This window comes from Trachymyrmex cornetzi, unplaced genomic scaffold, assembly GCF_001594075.2.
Source record: "Trachymyrmex cornetzi isolate Tcor2-1 unplaced genomic scaffold, Tcor1.1 scaffold16, whole genome shotgun sequence".
NCBI lineage: Eukaryota > Metazoa > Arthropoda > Insecta > Hymenoptera > Formicidae > Trachymyrmex > Trachymyrmex cornetzi.
In genome coordinates, this window is record NW_017296201.1 from 4,133,975 (window position 1) to 4,151,308 (window position 17,334).

General features: G+C 40.7%; 3 protein-coding genes across 6 annotated transcripts; 2 read left to right on the forward strand and 1 right to left on the reverse strand.

Annotated features, from left to right (window-relative positions):
• The first annotated feature begins 325 nt into the window (after positions 1–325).
• On the forward strand, positions 326–5,206 carry LOC108758700 (uncharacterized). 3 transcript variants are annotated; one of them, XM_018503777.1, is made up of 5 exons: positions 326–680; positions 1,342–1,555; positions 1,750–2,078; positions 3,143–3,712; positions 4,497–5,206. In XM_018503777.1, exons 2-5 carry the CDS (start codon positions 1,427–1,429, stop codon positions 5,134–5,136), a joined length of 1,668 nt encoding a protein of 555 aa, XP_018359279.1. In that variant the 5' UTR covers positions 326–680; positions 1,342–1,426; the 3' UTR covers positions 5,137–5,206. The 3 variants fall into 3 exon arrangements, with proteins under 3 accessions (XP_018359279.1, XP_018359278.1, XP_018359280.1); XM_018503776.1 differs by having other exon boundaries at positions 326–565; XM_018503778.1 differs by lacking the exon at positions 326–680 and adding an exon at positions 1,175–1,260.
• A 346-nt stretch (positions 5,207–5,552) lies between these two features.
• LOC108758743 (uncharacterized) lies at positions 5,553–8,276 on the reverse strand. Its single transcript, XM_018503828.1, has 9 exons — positions 8,155–8,276; positions 7,993–8,077; positions 7,596–7,708; positions 7,452–7,509; positions 7,226–7,326; positions 6,920–7,118; positions 6,690–6,841; positions 6,343–6,577; positions 5,553–6,057 (listed from the first exon to the last, which is right to left on the reverse strand). Exons 1-9 carry the CDS (start codon positions 8,242–8,244, stop codon positions 5,906–5,908), a joined length of 1,185 nt encoding a protein of 394 aa, XP_018359330.1. The 5' UTR covers positions 8,245–8,276; the 3' UTR covers positions 5,553–5,905.
• Positions 8,277–8,696: 420 nt separating this feature from the next.
• Positions 8,697–14,948, forward strand: LOC108758885 (limulus clotting factor C). 2 transcript variants are annotated; one of them, XM_018504095.1, is made up of 9 exons: positions 8,697–8,834; positions 9,571–10,456; positions 10,581–10,685; positions 10,947–11,164; positions 11,328–11,543; positions 11,796–11,960; positions 12,024–12,322; positions 12,675–12,831; positions 13,046–14,948. In XM_018504095.1, exons 1-9 carry the CDS (start codon positions 8,768–8,770, stop codon positions 13,231–13,233), a joined length of 2,301 nt encoding a protein of 766 aa, XP_018359597.1. In that variant the 5' UTR covers positions 8,697–8,767; the 3' UTR covers positions 13,234–14,948. The 2 variants fall into 2 exon arrangements, with proteins under 2 accessions (XP_018359597.1, XP_018359598.1); XM_018504096.1 differs by lacking the exon at positions 8,697–8,834 and having other exon boundaries at positions 9,701–9,861; positions 9,999–10,456.
• The last annotated feature ends 2,386 nt before the right edge of the window (positions 14,949–17,334 follow it).

Genomic DNA, 17,334 nt, shown 5'->3' on the forward strand with positions numbered 1-17,334 from the left:
ATACACATATACATATATGTATATAATACTATATAACATACATACATATTATGTATGTATACAAGAAAATATAATAGCGTTATTATTTGAATTAAACTGTCATTGCGCATTCAAAGATCACTTGTTTTGGATATTCTCATGCGAGTAATAATTTACTTTATATGTTTCCTTTTTTTCGGTGAAACTGTATCATCCTCTTCATTTACTTATAGATAGGTATGTAACACGTATAAACGATGTATGCAGTTAATGCAGTTTTTTTATGCAAAGCCAACAATAAATCGTTATTGCCAATTAAGTAGCTACTTTCATGTCGACAGCCTTTGTCTATCGTCACGTTTTTGCCACGCAGAATGGATTGCCGTTTTCCACATCGACGCGATTTGGCAAACAACGATAAAACCGCACCGTTTCCATTTGCAGCGAGCAATCGTCGCAATTAGCCCCGTTAAACGCCGCCGGGTTGACGGGTGGAGGGCAGTAGCGGCAGTAGCAGAGACGGCGATCAAATCCTGACCAAGGCGTCCGTGTTCCAGGGCAAGCGAGGGAGTGGCGAGGGGATGGGGTGAAATTCCGCTCGATACAAATTCGATAAAGCCGCCGGCGGCTCGCAGGACTCGCTCGTTATCCGGATCTGGTGGTCTGTTAGCCGCTACGTCAGAAAACTTGCAGCCTTTCCCGTGTGTTACGCGACCGCGTTCCCGATACTTCGGGGAAGTTTAATTTGCCGGATAGCGAGGCGCACTGTAACGTCGTTCTCGCGGTGAATTCTTTCTTCGGAAGCGAAAGCTCGAGAAGGAATTTTTACTGCGGCTCGAAGCATTTAATCTCCAGAAGTTCAATGCTCCGCTTGAAATTTACGAAAATTGATAAGGAGAGATCGATTTTAATCTTTAAATTTAGTCTTGTTATAGTTACTTCATTTTTAACCTCGGCAAATATGTTAATGTAATAATATAATATAATTTTGGCTAATATAATATATAATTATTTCAAGACAAATATTTTCGTCTTGAAGTAATTATATATTATATTAGCCAAAATTATATTATATTATTACATTAACATATTTGTCAAGATTAAAAATAAAGTAACTATAAAAAGATTAAATATTCGTCAGGTATAAATTATCGGAGAAATATACGGAATAACAATCGTTAAATGTCGTCTTGGATTATCAAAGGTGAAGCTAACGACCATATGTCACATGCGTGCGAATACGAATTGACAAATTACACGCGTCAATTGTGATATTGATCGGTAACCTTCCTCGGAAATATTTTGTGCTTCGTTGGATAACAGGTGATAAAGGCCTGTGTCTCGACTATTCCGAATTTCCAGAATCGATCATTGTAATCAGGACCATCGCCTGAACTGGTTACCACATCACAGAGATGCTTGCAGCTACCATAATCGCTTTTCGGTAATGTCGCTTTGTCCATCGTCGTCTCATCAGCTTGTCGCAGCGGCGATCGCTTTTCGACGTGCCCGCCGCAAATTTCCGAAGGACTTCGGCCTCGAAAGCACCGTCGAACGTGAATCCGGAAATACAAAGGTTTTACACCGAATTATAATTGTATAAAAAAAAGTCAACGACAAACATCTATCCGTGATCAGTTTTAAGATTTCCATGATTATACTTTTGCATTTAAGTCAGAGCCCATTTACATTTGATTTCGCGTTATGATTCATGTCGATCGTATCGAGGGCAATTTATTAACTGTGTTTCTGACGGATGCGTGTTTTCAGACGCAGAAAACCACTACGAGCCGCGAAGAGCCTATCAATCAAGTCAGATCGAGCTCCATGCTGGTGAGACGCGCATACAATTCGAGATCCGATCATGTTTGTCCAGCGAGCGTGCGGAATCACGACTTCGATCGTTCCTATAACAAGGAGAACTCGATCAGCTGCAGTTGCTACCGGACAAGAAACGTCGGCGAGGATATTTCGGAGCTGGGGGACGAGTGCAGTGGCGGAGATGCGGTCGATACCGTGCCAAGCAGAGAGCGCGAGGAGTTTGCGTCATCGGACGCCGATCGTAAAAATGAATTTGTGAAATTGGTCGACCCAGACAGGTTTGTCCCTGTTTGCAACGTCTCGGCTTTGCAATGTTTTCAGTATATTTCAGTTATGAACTAATGGTTGGACTCTTCGTCCTGTTATTGCGTTAGCATTATGAAAAGATACGACGTTTAAAAAATGATTCTTGTCAAATCTCATAATGGAAAAGATGAGTTTTGAACGTTTCGCTTCTCAGGATTTTGCATAAAGGAAAAAAAAGCGCTATGATTAATACATTTTAGGCTGTGTGAGTTACTGGTAATTTACTGGATTTTTAGTTCATTTTTCAGCCATTCATCGATATTTTTGACTATAAAAAGACACGTAATTATGATGCTTCTCAGACTTCTACGCGTATTTTTTTCAAGGAAGTTATATAGTTTACGACACAATAAAAGCGTAATATCAGGTTGTATCTCGCCCTAATAAAATGAATTGCTCGCGAAACATTGGCATTTAACGATGTACCAAGACACTCAGGCTTACCCAAGCAGAACAGCAAGCCATTATGATATCAAAATAATGTCAAAATGACTCCAAAATGATCATTAAAAGTCATTTTCAATCATTTCTGATGTCATTTTGACATTGTCGTGACAAGTGTCGCATTGCTCTCTGTGGATATATTCATAGTCAAATCTTAAGATATTAATCCTCATTTCCATCAATATAGATTAACTTTAATCTCAGTTTAACTTACTCTTTTACTAATTTTTATTTGTAATTAGAAAAAGTGAAGAGTAAGCTGAATTGAGATTAAAGTTAATCTACATTGATAGAAATGGGCATAAAACTGTTGTACAATCTTAATATGTAACGAACCAATCACAAAGAGTATTAGCATTTTATTAAGACATTACTTAATTATTAAGACGGTCTTGAAATCGGCTATAAATACCACGACCTGAGATTATAAATTATAATAAATACTTCTTTTGAAATCGTAATTAGCACACAATACAGTTTTAGTCACAGAGAATTACCCAGTGACTCATACGCGGATGACGAGTTAATGAAGTTGGCATGGAACTTGTTCAAAACATCTCTCGTAAAATCATCTCCCTTTACGCGAATGCAGATGCGACGTAGCGTCGAGATCGACGGACGACAGCGACGCTGTCAGATCGATAGAACGGATCCCGCAATCCTCACATCCAACATCTTATCATCATTGTAAAGCGCGCTGCCGGTCGAGACCATGCTCGAATGTGGATCCCAACGTAAATCCTCCGTGTGACTCTGCGTCCTGTGAGAAGCACGACAAAGTCGCGTGCGGCGATTTTACGGAGGACAGGAGCAAGGAGTTCGCGTCGTCAAGTTGTCATGGAACATCCATCGATCTTGGTGGCAATGCGGAGGAGGATATCGTTACCAGCGACACTCGGGGCCGTAGTTCGGATGTCGAAGACATGTGGACGAGGGCGAATACTTTGACCAAATCTCATTCGACCCATCGGAAAATTGTAGATTCAACCTGGCGATGCCAGTGCGAATGTCATCCGCGCGAAGATTCTATTCCGAATCTGTCAAGATCGTCGTGCGATCGTTGCCGAGATGAATGCTACCTTCGCCATAATTATTATTGCGATTGCTCCCATCGGCATTGCTGTTGTCCGCAACGCGACAGCTTGTGCATAAATATCAAAGGGTTAATAAGAGACCTTTTTATAATATATTAGAGAGAATCTCCAAACCGTGAAGTCACGATCTTAAGAATACAAAATGTAGATGGAAAGAACGGTTTTACTGAAGTATTTAAAAATTTCGTTAGAAACAGATCTGAAGATAATTTTGTTGGACCTTTAAAGTAATTACGTAGGAATCTCAAGTGATGAGCAATGCAGTAAAAAGTTTTGATATTCTAGTAACCAATTTGAACATCCTATATAATTATTTCAATGTTCAATAAAATTATTTTTAGATTTGTACTTGACTAAATTTGTATATACTTCAGCAAAACCGCCCTTTTCATGTAACATTACGCATGGTAGCTGAATTGATTTGTGATGAATTTTTAAAGGATTTGTATTAGTTTTTAATAGTTTTTAATAAGGTTTTCGACCGTAGCGGGTTTTAACTAATAAATAGTAGAGCACGCAACATCAAATCCATCCCAGATCGATTCAAACCCGTTATAACGATCGAAAACATTATAAGATTTGGAGCCAATTTCGGATTGATCATAAAAGTTTGAACGACTGCAGAAATCTTACACCTAGTTTTCCTATATCATGTGTTAAGTATTGATCATCGTGTATTTCACGTATTCCTATAAATTCTTAATAAATTTTATAAAATATCGTTATTCAAAAAAAGAAGTTGAATGAGCGGGGAAGGAGGGTGAGGCGGAAAATATGTGATTGAGGGGATGAAAATGCCCCGCAGCTACAATCTCTGTTTAATTCACTCTCTTCGCATCATTCATATTGCAGATGTGAGACGCGCGGGAACGGCATCTCCGGCGAGAAAGCTCAACACAAAAGCTGGCGCGATCAGATGCGAGGCGAGAATAGTCGATTGTACGCGCGGCAGTGTTACTCGAAGGAGTATTCTGGAATAATACCCGCCTCTCGTGAGCGAAACGATGAGGAATGCAAGGAGAAGAAGAACGACGACGACGACGACGACGACGACGACGACAACGACAACGAAGACGACGACGATAGCGTGGTTGTTATCAATCACAAGGACTCCATGTGCATCCTCGCTGAAAAATATAAAGCCAGCAGGAAGTGGCGCGGCAGAAGGTGCGGGGATAGAGCGCAATCGGGCGACAGGATAGGGAACAAGGATGAGTGTAACAAATCGTTGACTTCGGAAATCATCGATCAGCCGGGGTCGTCGCTTGAGATCGTAAACGCGGTTTCGCACGAGGGACCGAGGATGAGACACAGTTGCCGAGCTGCACATTGCGAGAACTGCGGAACCGCCGCGTTCGCGAGAATATGTGGTCGTGTATGTGGCCGACACGAGCCGCCAGAGGGTGAATTCGACCGATTGAAGCTGCCTTTGAACGAGATGGCTGCCACCCGCTGTTGCTCGAGTCGACCGCCTTGTAGACGTGTCTCCTAATTCAATTTTGTTTCACAAAACACGTTCATGGACTTTTTACCCCAATTTTTGTATTTTCTAGTTATTTTCAGCGAGAAACCATTGGAATAAAAAACGATTTAAAATTTATTTGAAATCTCGTGCTTTTTCATCTACATTTTAATCGCGGTAGTAGATACTGTGTATAAACTGTACAGCGATGTGCGTGAAAAATTTAAGCGAAATTCTCGCGCTTTGCATCTTTCCCTGTTTCAACCGCATTGAATTTTTTTCCACGAGATACTTACCCGCCGTATATTAATGCAGCGAAATAATATAGCGGAGTATCACAACGCTAAATGTTAAGAATAAAAATTATGTAAATCAAATTTTAGACAAGACCATGAAACGGTTTAGTTCGTATTACTTGAATTAAATTAACTTTGTACAGTGGGACAATTAACTCTTAACTCGTTTTATTCAAATACGTGTGGAAGAGAGCCAGTTTCCATCTGGGAGAATTTTAAGCTCACTACGAAAACGCGGCACGTTAACGGAATTATCGAATGTAAGCATGTACATTAAAAACCATGGTGTCTCCGACATTTGGCTGCCTCCGGAGACGACTTTTCGCTTGCTGGGCTCTTTGTGATGGCCGTACGCTCATTGTTTCGTTTCTTCTCTCGCACTGTTCGCCCACAGCTTCCATGTTAATTGGCTCATCTCGTTGGTCTCTGGAAAGGATTCCGCAGCTTCGCGACGCTTTTTCCTCCCCCTCCTGGAAAGTTCAGCTCTCTCTTCGACGCTAATATTACACGTACGCGTTTGTTTCTTCGTCACGTTCCGATTCTATTTCGATCTCTCGATCTTCTTGCCAATCTTCTGGCACGCTAATCGAGTCCACCACTTTCTCAAATGATTCATCAGACTCCTCTTCGTAAGCGAATTTCTCCTCGTCGTATTCTGTTTATATGTTTAGATGAATATAATATTCCAGGTAGCAAATTTTATTGTCATTTTAACGTTAAAATGACTTAATTTTAATATTTAAAGTCAAATTTTGTGTCAAAAAATCATCATTTTGACGTCAAAACACGCCATTTTGACTTTCTCTTGATTTAATGTGTTCCTTAGATTACTATCTGAGATAGATTAGTATTTTTAAAGATTTATATAAGCTAATCTCTCTCTCTCTCTCATTGTGATATCACATTTAAAATGAATGTTTTATACAGATATCGCTTATACCTTGTGTCAAGCGAGCAAGTGTTAATCGATCTTTAAAAGCACGTTGAAGTTCTTCGCCAGCTTTCGTCAAATCCTCTCGATTACCAAATTCTGCGGGGATGTCCGCACGGGTCAAGACTTCGTCGAAAACCTTCTGATGCAAATTTTTGAGAATGGCTTCTGTCACTGTCGATGTCGTTGATTCTACTGGCGATTTAGAGTTATTTTTTCTCTCGCGATACCGTCTGTAAGCTTTCTACATGACATTTGTGACAATTAATGATTATTTTTTTCAGTTTTATGTATATATTTGACAAATATGATATATAATGTATATAATAATTTTACATATAATTTTATTTGCTTACTTGTATAGTGGATGCAGCTTCATTTGCTCTTATTGATGTCAGTCCTGATTTCTCGTACATCATATCCAACCAAGCTACTGCTTGAACGTCTTCTTTGGGTTCTATCATGTCTACCTCGCTTTTTTTCTCTTCCTCCTGCGATTGCATAGTCTCTGCAAGAGGTCGTAAATACGATTTGAAATATCCTGGTGCACCTAGAAACGCGCTAGGTGCAATCTGAGTGATCTTACGCGTTTTCATTTTTAAGTTTCTCCTTGTATAGTAGCCGCGGTAAGTAGCCTGTATTAAAATGGCGGCTTTCGACGCCTCTGCTTGCGAAGCTCCTGCCTTTCTCAGGATCTCGAGGGTCCTTGTTGCCGCTCGTTGCCATTGAATCATGCCACGGGACTCGTTTAATAGCATCCTCTCGTAATGCTCACGGAAAGCGGCCTGATTAATAACACCGAAAATGATTCAAAGAGCTGTGATCAGCATTAAAGATCCGTGACAGAAGGTCTCTCTCTAGTTGGATCTCTCGTATAGTAATTAGCGCATACTTGTATTATCGTGGCATGCTTCTCTGCCTGTTCCAGTGGGACCTCCGTCGCTTGCAGAATACTTTGCAGAGATACCTTGGATCTCTCGTCGCAAGTTGTGTCTGCGGTCGAAAGAGGAAGAATGTCTCTCGCGTACTTTTTGTCCGTTACACGTTACAGAAATACCGCGCGCGGCGGGTCTACCCGCCGCAAAATTGTTTTTCTACATAATTCACCGTGTAATTACCGTCGCGCACCTGGGTCGCTCGCATGTCTACCGCGTCCAAGTACGCGCGGAACGCCGTCTGAATCCAAAAAAAGTACGAAAGAATGTCTGAAATATTATTTAACTGCTGGATCCTTATCCGGCACGCGACAGTAAATTCTATACCTGAATCCTGGGCGCGGCACGGACGATCTGCTCCAAATTCAAGCCGCTCCGGTGAAGTATATCTACGATGGCTTGACTCCCCAATAAAATATTGTTTACGACTTTCACCGCGACTGGAATTGTACAATTGTACGACTGTAGAACGCGATGCACGATTATAGTGCGATTTACGATTGTCGCGCGTATTTTACCACACGCGGATGATATATGCGCGGTCATTCGCTGCAACCTTCGAATTAACATAATGATTCGTGGGACAAACTGGCATACCAGTACGCATGCATGTAAACATTAGTAATTAATTAGCTTAACGTTCCAATTATAGCGTCTGTTTGCGAATGATATACATAACATCGAGACGTCCGAGATTGTGAAACTGTTGTAGATGACAGAGTACCTTTTGCATTTTCCCGTGTGATCAAAAGCGCTTCGACATAATCAGCGACAAAGCAATAAATGTTCCTCGGTTGCGAGCGCAGAACCTTTACGGATCAGATAATAATTTAATCGTCCTTTGACGTGATGGCGGTAAGTCAAATAACGATTTCATAGAGCGAACCTCGCGTGCGATGTCGGTGCATAGTTCGCGTAATCCTTCCGGGACCTTATATATATGTTTAGCTCCATGTTTCTGGAGTAAAACGTTCATTTTCGTGATTATCGTTTCAGCCGAGTTGCTTGAATTTATCGACTCTTGCTCTTATCGCGAGTAATACGATGCGCAAAAGTTACTAACTTTCGGTGGTAACTAGCGCATTGATGAAGCTATACAGAAGCTATATAGTGAAACAAGTACAGATCAGGTCACACAGCGTTGGTCCCTGGATAAAATCATATTGAGATAAAATCATTAAAAATATGTACGAATAAATTACAATCCCATTAACTCGTTATCGTTTTATTAGCGTTATTTAAATATATATATATATATATATTCTCGATAACACGCGGACAAATTGTTATTATTTATTTTGACATTGTTTTATTAACGTTTCTACGAATTTCTTTGCTGACATTGTTATCCTCGAGCTCTTTCCTTGACACAGTGCCATTTTGCGCCGTTTGCGAAATGATCTCTACATTATCGTGGGATATTCTGCGTGTTGACTGGGCCTGACAGGTCTGACGTGGAACAGCGGTCAGTTCCTCGCCGACTATGAGCGACGAAAGCCATGCCAGTTACGAACGCATGCGTTGTGTTCTCGGTGGCTCTGTCGTTTCTTGCCTTACTGCCGTCGCGTGAGTAACTTACATAATATTTTGATCCGCTGTTGTTTCCGACGTTGTCTTGCCGCTCCATCGAGTTCCGTGCGAAGAATGGCCACGAAAGTTCGCAACTTCGCGCAACGATGCGATTTAATTGCGAGATTAAGCATCGCGTTCTCATTCTACGCGATACGTATCATAGTGTATCATCGAATAACTAGACAAATCGTCGAGCAATTAATGAAATTTATCTGGCGTGAATGAAAAATGATCCGTAATAATCATACATACAACGTGCAATGACGAGAGTATTCTCAATATTAACACATATCGCGATGTTTCTGAAAAGTTCTTCTGTATTTGAAATCAAAATGGAAATGTGACAGAAACCAAACATAATTCCTGTTTGCCGGGTGACAATTGAATATTCATGAACTAACGCGCGACTACGAATTCCCTCACAAGTTTACATTGACCGGTTTTTTTGCAATATTCAAAGATCGAAGCAATCATGCTCTATACAAACGCAGAATCCTTGAGAATAGTTTATCGAATTTATTTCTGTCTTTATACATGCCTTTTTTTTCTACAATATAATCAAGTCGGTAATTTTTCCATTGAATAATTTTCTTGTTTGCGATTAACTACATTTCAATACGAAATTAATATTATATATTATTATTGTTGATATTATTATTGTTTCTCGTATATGTGATAGAGAAATTTTCGAGAATCAGCATTTACGTAGAAATTATATTCACTCTTTTAGTGTCTCTACAGGCTCGTGCGCAGATTTTGGACTATGGCTTTTCTGATCGATACGAAACAACAGCCGCGAATGGCCCATCAGGTCGTTCCAAGTGGAGCGGCAACACTGATCTTTCCGGACCACCGGGTCATAATAAATGGGGGGGTGGTGGTAAAGGGCCACCAGGTGGTCGCGGTCCTCCCGGATTAGGGGGCGGCGGTCCTCCAGGATTGAATGGTAAACGTCCTCCGGGCTGGAACAAAGTGGACATCGAAAATTCGTCCGAAGGTGAAAACTATCCACGTCCAAATAATGATGAAAATTATTCACATCCAAATAGTGGTGAAAACTATCCACGTCCAAATAACAATAAAAACCATCCACGTCCAAATAACAATAAAAACCATTCACGTCCAAATAATGGTGAAAATTATCCACGTCCAAATAATGATGAAAACTATCCACGTCCAAATAACGATGAAAATTATTCACGTCCAAATAACAATGTAAACCATCCACGTCCAAATAACAATGAAAATTATCCACGTCCAAATAATGGTGACAACTATCCACGTCCAAATAATGATGAAAACTATTCACGTCCAAGTAACAATGAAAACTATCCACGTCCAAATAACGATGAAAATTATTCACGTCCAAGTAAAAACGAAAACCCTTCACGTCCAAATAACAATGAAAATTATCCACGTCCAAATAACGAGGAAAACTATTCACGTCCAAGTAACAATGAAAACTATCCACGTCCAAATAACGATGAAAATTATCCAAGTTCAAATAACGGTGGATCCATTCAAAGACCTTCTCCTGATTACAATAGAGAGGGCCCCCATGGTCCAGGCGATCGCATATCCGATCAGAATGAATATCCACAGAATCGACAGTGCAGGTACATCTGACTGCCTCTCAATTAAAAATATATAATTCTTTATTAATGTATGACGGAAATGGTATTTGTTTATATTCGTATTAGTTAAATAATTAACAAAAAAATTTTAATAATTTTTAATTAGAGACGACGAATTTCATTGTGGAAGTAACGAGTGCCTACCGCGAAGGGTTAAGTGTGATAATAAAAATGATTGTCGTGATTCCAGCGATGAAGAATTTTGTATGACGTAAGAAATGCTTCTTAACTACGCATGTATTTATATCAATTATGTATCTTCTTTAAATGCTGCTTCTTCGAAATTTATTACTTATAACATGAATAAATACGGTAATATAATACTTGACTTGGATGTAAAACATACTTGATTTTTTCTTTTTTTTATCGTTATCTTTCTGATAGCCTTCTGAACTTCTATTTTTAAATCTATTTTGAAATCTTAGCTCTAAGTGTACAATTTTATATATTTTACATATTTGCGAAATTATAGGAACAGAAATAATGATGACAGCTGTGTTCTACCTGAACAACCAGAAGGTGGGCATTACGAATTGGGTGGTTGTGATGAACGTTGCGATAAACGTCCTGGTGATACAGTTCCTAAAAACAGCTTCCTCAATTATACCTGTAAGAGCAATTACATGTTGAAAGGAAACACCATTTCCGTTTGTGTCGACAATCGGTGGTATCAGCCGCCTTCATGCAATAGTAAGTTTATTTCAACGGTATATATTTATATTTTTAGAAGCATCGAGTTAAGACCTCTCTCTCTCTCTCTCTCTCTCTACTAGAAATAATATTCTCCTTATTTAATGACGCGTCATATAATATAAAATTTATTGTTTATCTTCTTCGTTGATTATCTCCGTAGAAATCTGTTCACCGTTGAACAGTACCAGCGTAGACATTTCCTGCAGCCACCACGGGAAAACGGTGTCCTGTAGCGAGCGTATACTGCCTGGTACGCAGGCTACACTCGCCTGTAAATCATCTTATAAATTACCTTTAACGAACGATCCAGCTTACAGAGAGATCACGTGTCTCGACGATGGTTTATGGGATCGTCGCCTTTTTCGCTGTCTACCAGGTACTTGTCATTTGCATACTTCCTGATATGAGGAACGAAAAACGAAAAAGTCTGGACGGATTGAACGTCAACCGTGCATGTTACCATCCATTAGTAGACCACATGACGTTTTTCTGCAGTAATTGCTATCTGAGCGTATAAGATTACAGTTTCGAGACTTTATTCCAGCCAGTGATTTATAATCCGGCCGTTCGCCTGCAATTATCGTGCCATCGTACTGCAAAAAATATTAACGACATTCTGGTTAATTAGAATGCGGAACGTCCATCGCGCACGGCAACACGTTAATCGTAAATGGATTCACAGCCAGAACAGGGATATTTCCATGGCACGTGGGTATTTACGCTAAGGAGAATACGGACGGGTACCAGCAGATATGTGGCGGCACTTTAATTAACAACAATCTCGTCGTATCAGGTAAATTATCGGGCTGGTGAATCGTTCTATTCTTAGATTTACTTTCGTCGCGTGTATTCGTAGCTGCCCATTGTTTCTACGATGAGGTTTACAACAAACTGTACAACGAATCGGGATATGCTGTGGCCGCCGGAAAGCATTATCGTGATTGGAGCGCCAGAGAAAAATACGCGCAGAAATCGTTGGTGGAGAGCATCCTAGCGAGCGGCAGGTACCAGGGAGCGAGAGGTAATTTCGCCAACGACATAGCTGTATTAAAGTTGAAGACGCCCTTCGAGCTGACTACCTTAGTGAGACCCGCTTGCGTAGATTGGGACAACACGTACGAGAGGGAGCAGCTGCAAGTGGGACACAGTGGCAAGGTAATACGGGTCAAGTATCAATCGTGAGAACCGACTAATTGACGTCTTAGCACAATTTAATTAATTACAAAGGCGCTTTGTAATGTCCGAGCGAAAGTACATTTGGCGAGATACTAGTTGTAAACTGCATTAACGACCTGGTTTTGAACTAAACTTCGACTGCGTGCATGTTGGGACATTGTTACATCGTGTTCACGTTAATTGCTACGAGTGCAGCAACGTACCTCGTACTCACGCGGTTTTGTATCCGATCGCGAGTGGGGATCGACCGTCGCGTCGTTCGAGAACGAAGGGAGAATGAAATGTAAAGAGAAAATAAAAACGGACACGTGAGCTCACTTCGTGATTTCAGGTGGTCGGCTGGGGCAAAGACATCAAAGGCGAATCCACCCAGAACTTACACGAAATTGACATGCCGTTCGTGCCGTATGATCAGTGTTTGTCCGCGGTTCCTCGAGATTTTCGAGGATATCTCACGTCCGACAAATTCTGCGCCGGCCACTTGAACGGTAAGTTTACGTACGTGTAAACGTTTGCTAGATTTATTTGCTTGCTCTCATAGAGAATTTGCAAGATTGTCGCAGTAATTGATAATATCAAGTAGTGATGATAAGTGGAGTAATTGTAATGATATGGTTGCATATCTCTGCTACAAATCGAAAAAAATGATTCTCTTTAGTATTTTATAATCGTTCATAATGAAAGTAATTGCATAATTGTTAGGCTCGAGTGTCTGCGACGGAGATAGCGGCGGCGGCTTGTGCTTCGAGAAGGATGGCGTTTGGTATCTTCGCGGCATTGTGAGTGTAAGCCCAGAGAACAAAGGCACTTGCGATTACAACTCGTACGTTGGATTTACCTCCATCAGTCATTTCCGTGATTGGATTCGCGAGGCCTACGTAAACGCGTAAATGTTTCGTGGGATATGTGATATTGTGCCAACCCGTGAAATATATCGCCATATCATCGAGCCTGTAACGCTAGACAGTTCGATGTGACGTCGAAAACAAGATAACTGCAACAAAGCATTATTGACGATTATAAATCTTCTTCACAATTTTTTTAGCATCGAGTGGCAAAAACGTGAAAATGGAAGAATAGAGATTTAAAGATTTGCGCGATATAAAACTGTTGAAAACGCAATATTATCTCTGAGAGACGCGTTGTCGAATATGATTTATAAAAAGTTTCAAAAATCTGTACCGTGTACGATACTCTTTTATTATAATAAAACTCTTTAATTATACTACACACTTGTGACGTACGTTTAGGAATCAACAAGGAAGTCATTATGCCTGATCGTTTCTGCGTCGCTGCATAATTACCCCCACTTGAATTTTCCACGGTCATGTAGATAAGTATCTTCGTGCACAAAGTGACGCAATATGAAATCGACTGTGTTTTCATATGAGTAATAATCTTGTTGCTATAATCGTGACGATTACCGCGCTATCATATATATATGTATGTATATTTTCACATGTGTTGGACATTTTTTAATATCAGTACACGAACGCGCAGATCGAGTCGTATCGAAATGCAATTGAATGACGAGCGCCGTGACGGACGTCCTGCAGGACGGCTTTATCTGACAGAAATCTAAATTAGTAACGCGTCGTTTTATTTACAGCGGCGTCGCGTCATCCGTAACGCAAAGCACGGTGTCGTCGAGGATTTCTTTTGTTTTTTTTGTTATACCGGTGCGTCGGCGTCGGGTCCCCCGCAGGAATTTCCTAGCGGTATCGAGATTATCTTCGACGGGTATCGATACCCACATGGACTTTGTTTTGCGAGCTTACTGTCTCCTCGATAAATTGAGTTCCGGAGTTTGATGACGCATCGGTCGTAGTCGGAGCTATTTGAGCTTCGTATTTCCCACAAATTCAACGCGATCACGTTCCTATGGTGATTATGCTTAGCGAACGCACGGTAGATAATTAATATCGCGCCCCTTATTGTCGTTGGAAATAATAATTTCGTGCGAACGTGTGTATACGTATATATGTATGTATGTGTATATGAACGAGTAGTTGAATATTTCAGAATATCCTGCGGAATGCACGTAGTACGTGTGATTGTTCCAGTAAGGAAGCGTGTGTATATCTTGCGAGTTTCACAATATAGACGACATACCTAACTCATTAGCTATTAATTATTTAATTAGAAACTACCGTATCTTAGAGCGCATAATATGTACCGCGCGGATATATGTATTCAGCGGTGTCAGGTACACAGGCGTATGCATGCTTTTGTATCTGGGAACCCGCGTTTGCTCTCTGCAAGATTCATACATTAACAGGATGTGTTCGTTTGCTCATTGGTAAACCGTAGTATGATCATTACACTAAGGTTGTAGGTGGATAACCAGAACGCGAACATGCGGATCAACTCGATAAAGCTCGATCAATACGGCAAGGAAATCTAGTTTGAAACAAAGCCATTTTCGAGCTTGCGAAAACGAGAGATCCGATACAAACGGGACTTGGAAAATTACACCAGGGCGCGCCTTCGAAGTTATAAATTTGCAATAAACATTTCGTTAGTTTTATTCTAGAGAGAAATCAATTTGTATATTTTGATACGTGTCAGCCACGTGTGTTTGTTAATAAAATCATTTTGATTGAAATACGCAGCTGTAACCTTGTAAAGTTTTGTATTTCTCGATGATTCTTCGCGCCGCTCACTTTGCAGGAATATCATACGGACGGGTCGCTAAGGGATGGCCGGATGTCAAGATAATTGAAACAGGACGAACTTATTAACCGACACGTTTCCATTCTTTCCTTCGTCGTCACCGTCGCGACGCTTTTGTGCATTAACACCGAACGAGTGTTTTAGCGCGGCCGTTATCCTACCCTGGATCCTGCGCAAGTGTATTTTTCTTTGGACTTTTAATTAGTCCGGTCATTAATTAAACACATTTCTCCTTCGGGCATCCGCTCGTCGACGCCTGCGTCCCTCTCCCACTGCTCATACACCTCTCTGTCCTCGTTCCCTTTTCTCTCGCGGCTACCCGCTCGCTAGCACCGCTCTTTCGCCTCTTCCTACCGGGAGCTACCTCACAACACTTCAGGAATTTTAATTTCGCCCTAACGTGTAAACACGCCGGCGCCAATTTATTTCACCACGGGGAGCGTTTTAAAAGGGAGGTTCGAGCCCAGCCGACCTCGCTTTCTCTGGCTTGCAGCCTGTTTGCCCTTAACTTTAATTTTCTCTCTCTCTCTCTCTCTCTCTCTCGTTCTCTCTCTGGCAACTAGATACGTTTCGCGATTTACGATACTGCAAAATAGCCGCGGGCCTCGATACGAAGGAAATTGAAGGCCATAGAATACCAGTAAACGACGTATCGGCAAACGACGGTTAAAAAATATTGGTAGATAATATGAGTCTTTTGCCAAATAAAAATATTATTACGTATGATTTCTCTAATATTTCACGTCTTTATTTGTAAAAAGAAAATAATAATTATATCATTTTATATCATGACCATAGAAATAATCGACTCGATTGTCCGCCAGTGGCTGGCTATTCGCTGAAATAGCCGTTCTGCGGCAGGAGAGCGTACGTTTTCTGCTCATAGCGGATAAACGGAATTGCTTCACGTCGGATGATTAGTGTCGAGCTTAACAGCGTGGAATAATGCCCGGGATTACGATAATTAAAGAGTGTGATTAGTTTTATTGCGGCCGAATGACCGTAATAAAATGAACGGTAAAAGTCTGCGGCTGGTAAGGAAAATTAACTTATAAACGCAGTTTTGTATTTTATTCACAGCTCCTCAGCTGCTACGAAATGATATTTCCTGAGACGGAACAACGTATATTCTAGTTTCCGATAATCGTTATAAATCGCATCATGTCGCCGCTTAATTGCGACGTAATGGGATAACCTGTTTAATGCCCTTATTTAGCGACATTATATGCGGCTAAAACGGTGCTCTTAGGGTATTCAGGTCAAAAGGCTGCGCTCTCCTTTTAGTTTAGCGGTGCTGGCGCAGAAAATGGAACAAATACACTCTGTGATAATTTAACTCGAGTTCCGGGAGGAATCTTCCCCCTCACGGCCTTATCCTTTGAAATCCTTTAATGGGAATTCTTTGCGACTACTGTGAGATGACTTAACTCAGTGATAATATTATTGTACTTGGCCTGAAACTTGGGAAGGACTCTTGATACGCGAGAGAAATGAGAGTTGAGCTGTTTCGCGAAAGAGGAAACGGTCAACCTTTTGTGACATTTTCACTTTCGGCAGAGTGCTTGGAAATTTATCAGCTTGAAGATACTCTGATTAGACTTCAGTATTTTCAACGTGGCTTGGTGCATCGACCCAGCTGGTCGTTCAAAAGAGAAAAAGAAAGAGAGAGAGAGAGAGAGAGAGAGAGAGAGAAAGAGGAAGAAACGATTGTAAAAAAAGACATATCAAAAAAAGAAATCGCGAGGAGGAAAGGAACCGTATCTGGCGGAACCGTTCCGCGCGTAAAACGCAAGTAGAAGCACGAACGAAAGGTAAGATAATGGAAAGTTGGAAAGAGCGCCGATCCACACCGGAGACAAATGGAGAGATGTGGAACGGCAATACTTCAAATTCATTTGCGCGACAATCTCCGGTTCCTTTCGCTTCGCGGCTCCTGCGCAAACTGCCGTGCCAATAAAATCAGAAATTCGCATCGCTGGAAGAGACGTTGGTAGCTCGAGAGAAACGACAAGAGAGGGCAAGAGCGTGACTCGATAATTATACGCATCATAGAAAAGGTGAACACTATTAGATATCAAAAACCCAAACCTTTGAGTTAAAAACATTTCGTCATTTTTAACTCCAACGTGTGTCAAAATGTAAAAAAATCCATTTCTGCATTGTTAAAAATATTATGAAGTTTAATGTACTTTTAAGTTACACTAATTGAACTTAATTTCATAACATTATATTAAATTTAATGTATTTAAAAAATATATTTGTGTATACATGTACATGAAATTTAATGTACCTTTCATAAAATTTTATGTAGATTTATA

Excerpts from the sequence above, each read along its gene's own strand:
- LOC108758743 (XM_018503828.1), bottom strand. The coding sequence starts at position 8,244 with ATGAACGTTTTACTCCAGAAACATGGAGCTAAACATATATATAAGGTC. Across the intron at positions 8,078-8,154 it reads GCACCGACATCGCACGCGAG|GTTCTGCGCTCGCAACCGAG; the intron begins GTTCGCTCTATG and ends TGATCCGTAAAG. Across the intron at positions 7,119-7,225 it reads AGCATGCCACGATAATACAA|GCCGCTTTCCGTGAGCATTA; the intron begins GTATGCGCTAAT and ends GTTATTAATCAG.
- LOC108758700 (XM_018503776.1), top strand. Across the intron at positions 1,556-1,749 it reads GTGAATCCGGAAATACAAAG|ACGCAGAAAACCACTACGAG; the intron begins GTTTTACACCGA and ends GCGTGTTTTCAG. Across the intron at positions 2,079-3,142 it reads AAATTGGTCGACCCAGACAG|ATGCGACGTAGCGTCGAGAT; the intron begins GTTTGTCCCTGT and ends ACGCGAATGCAG.
- LOC108758885 (XM_018504095.1), top strand. The coding sequence starts at position 8,768 with ATGCCAGTTACGAACGCATGCGTTGTGTTCTCGGTGGCTCTGTCGTTT. Across the intron at positions 8,835-9,570 it reads TCTTGCCTTACTGCCGTCGC|TGTCTCTACAGGCTCGTGCG; the intron begins GTGAGTAACTTA and ends TCACTCTTTTAG. Across the intron at positions 10,686-10,946 it reads GATGAAGAATTTTGTATGAC|GAACAGAAATAATGATGACA; the intron begins GTAAGAAATGCT and ends GCGAAATTATAG.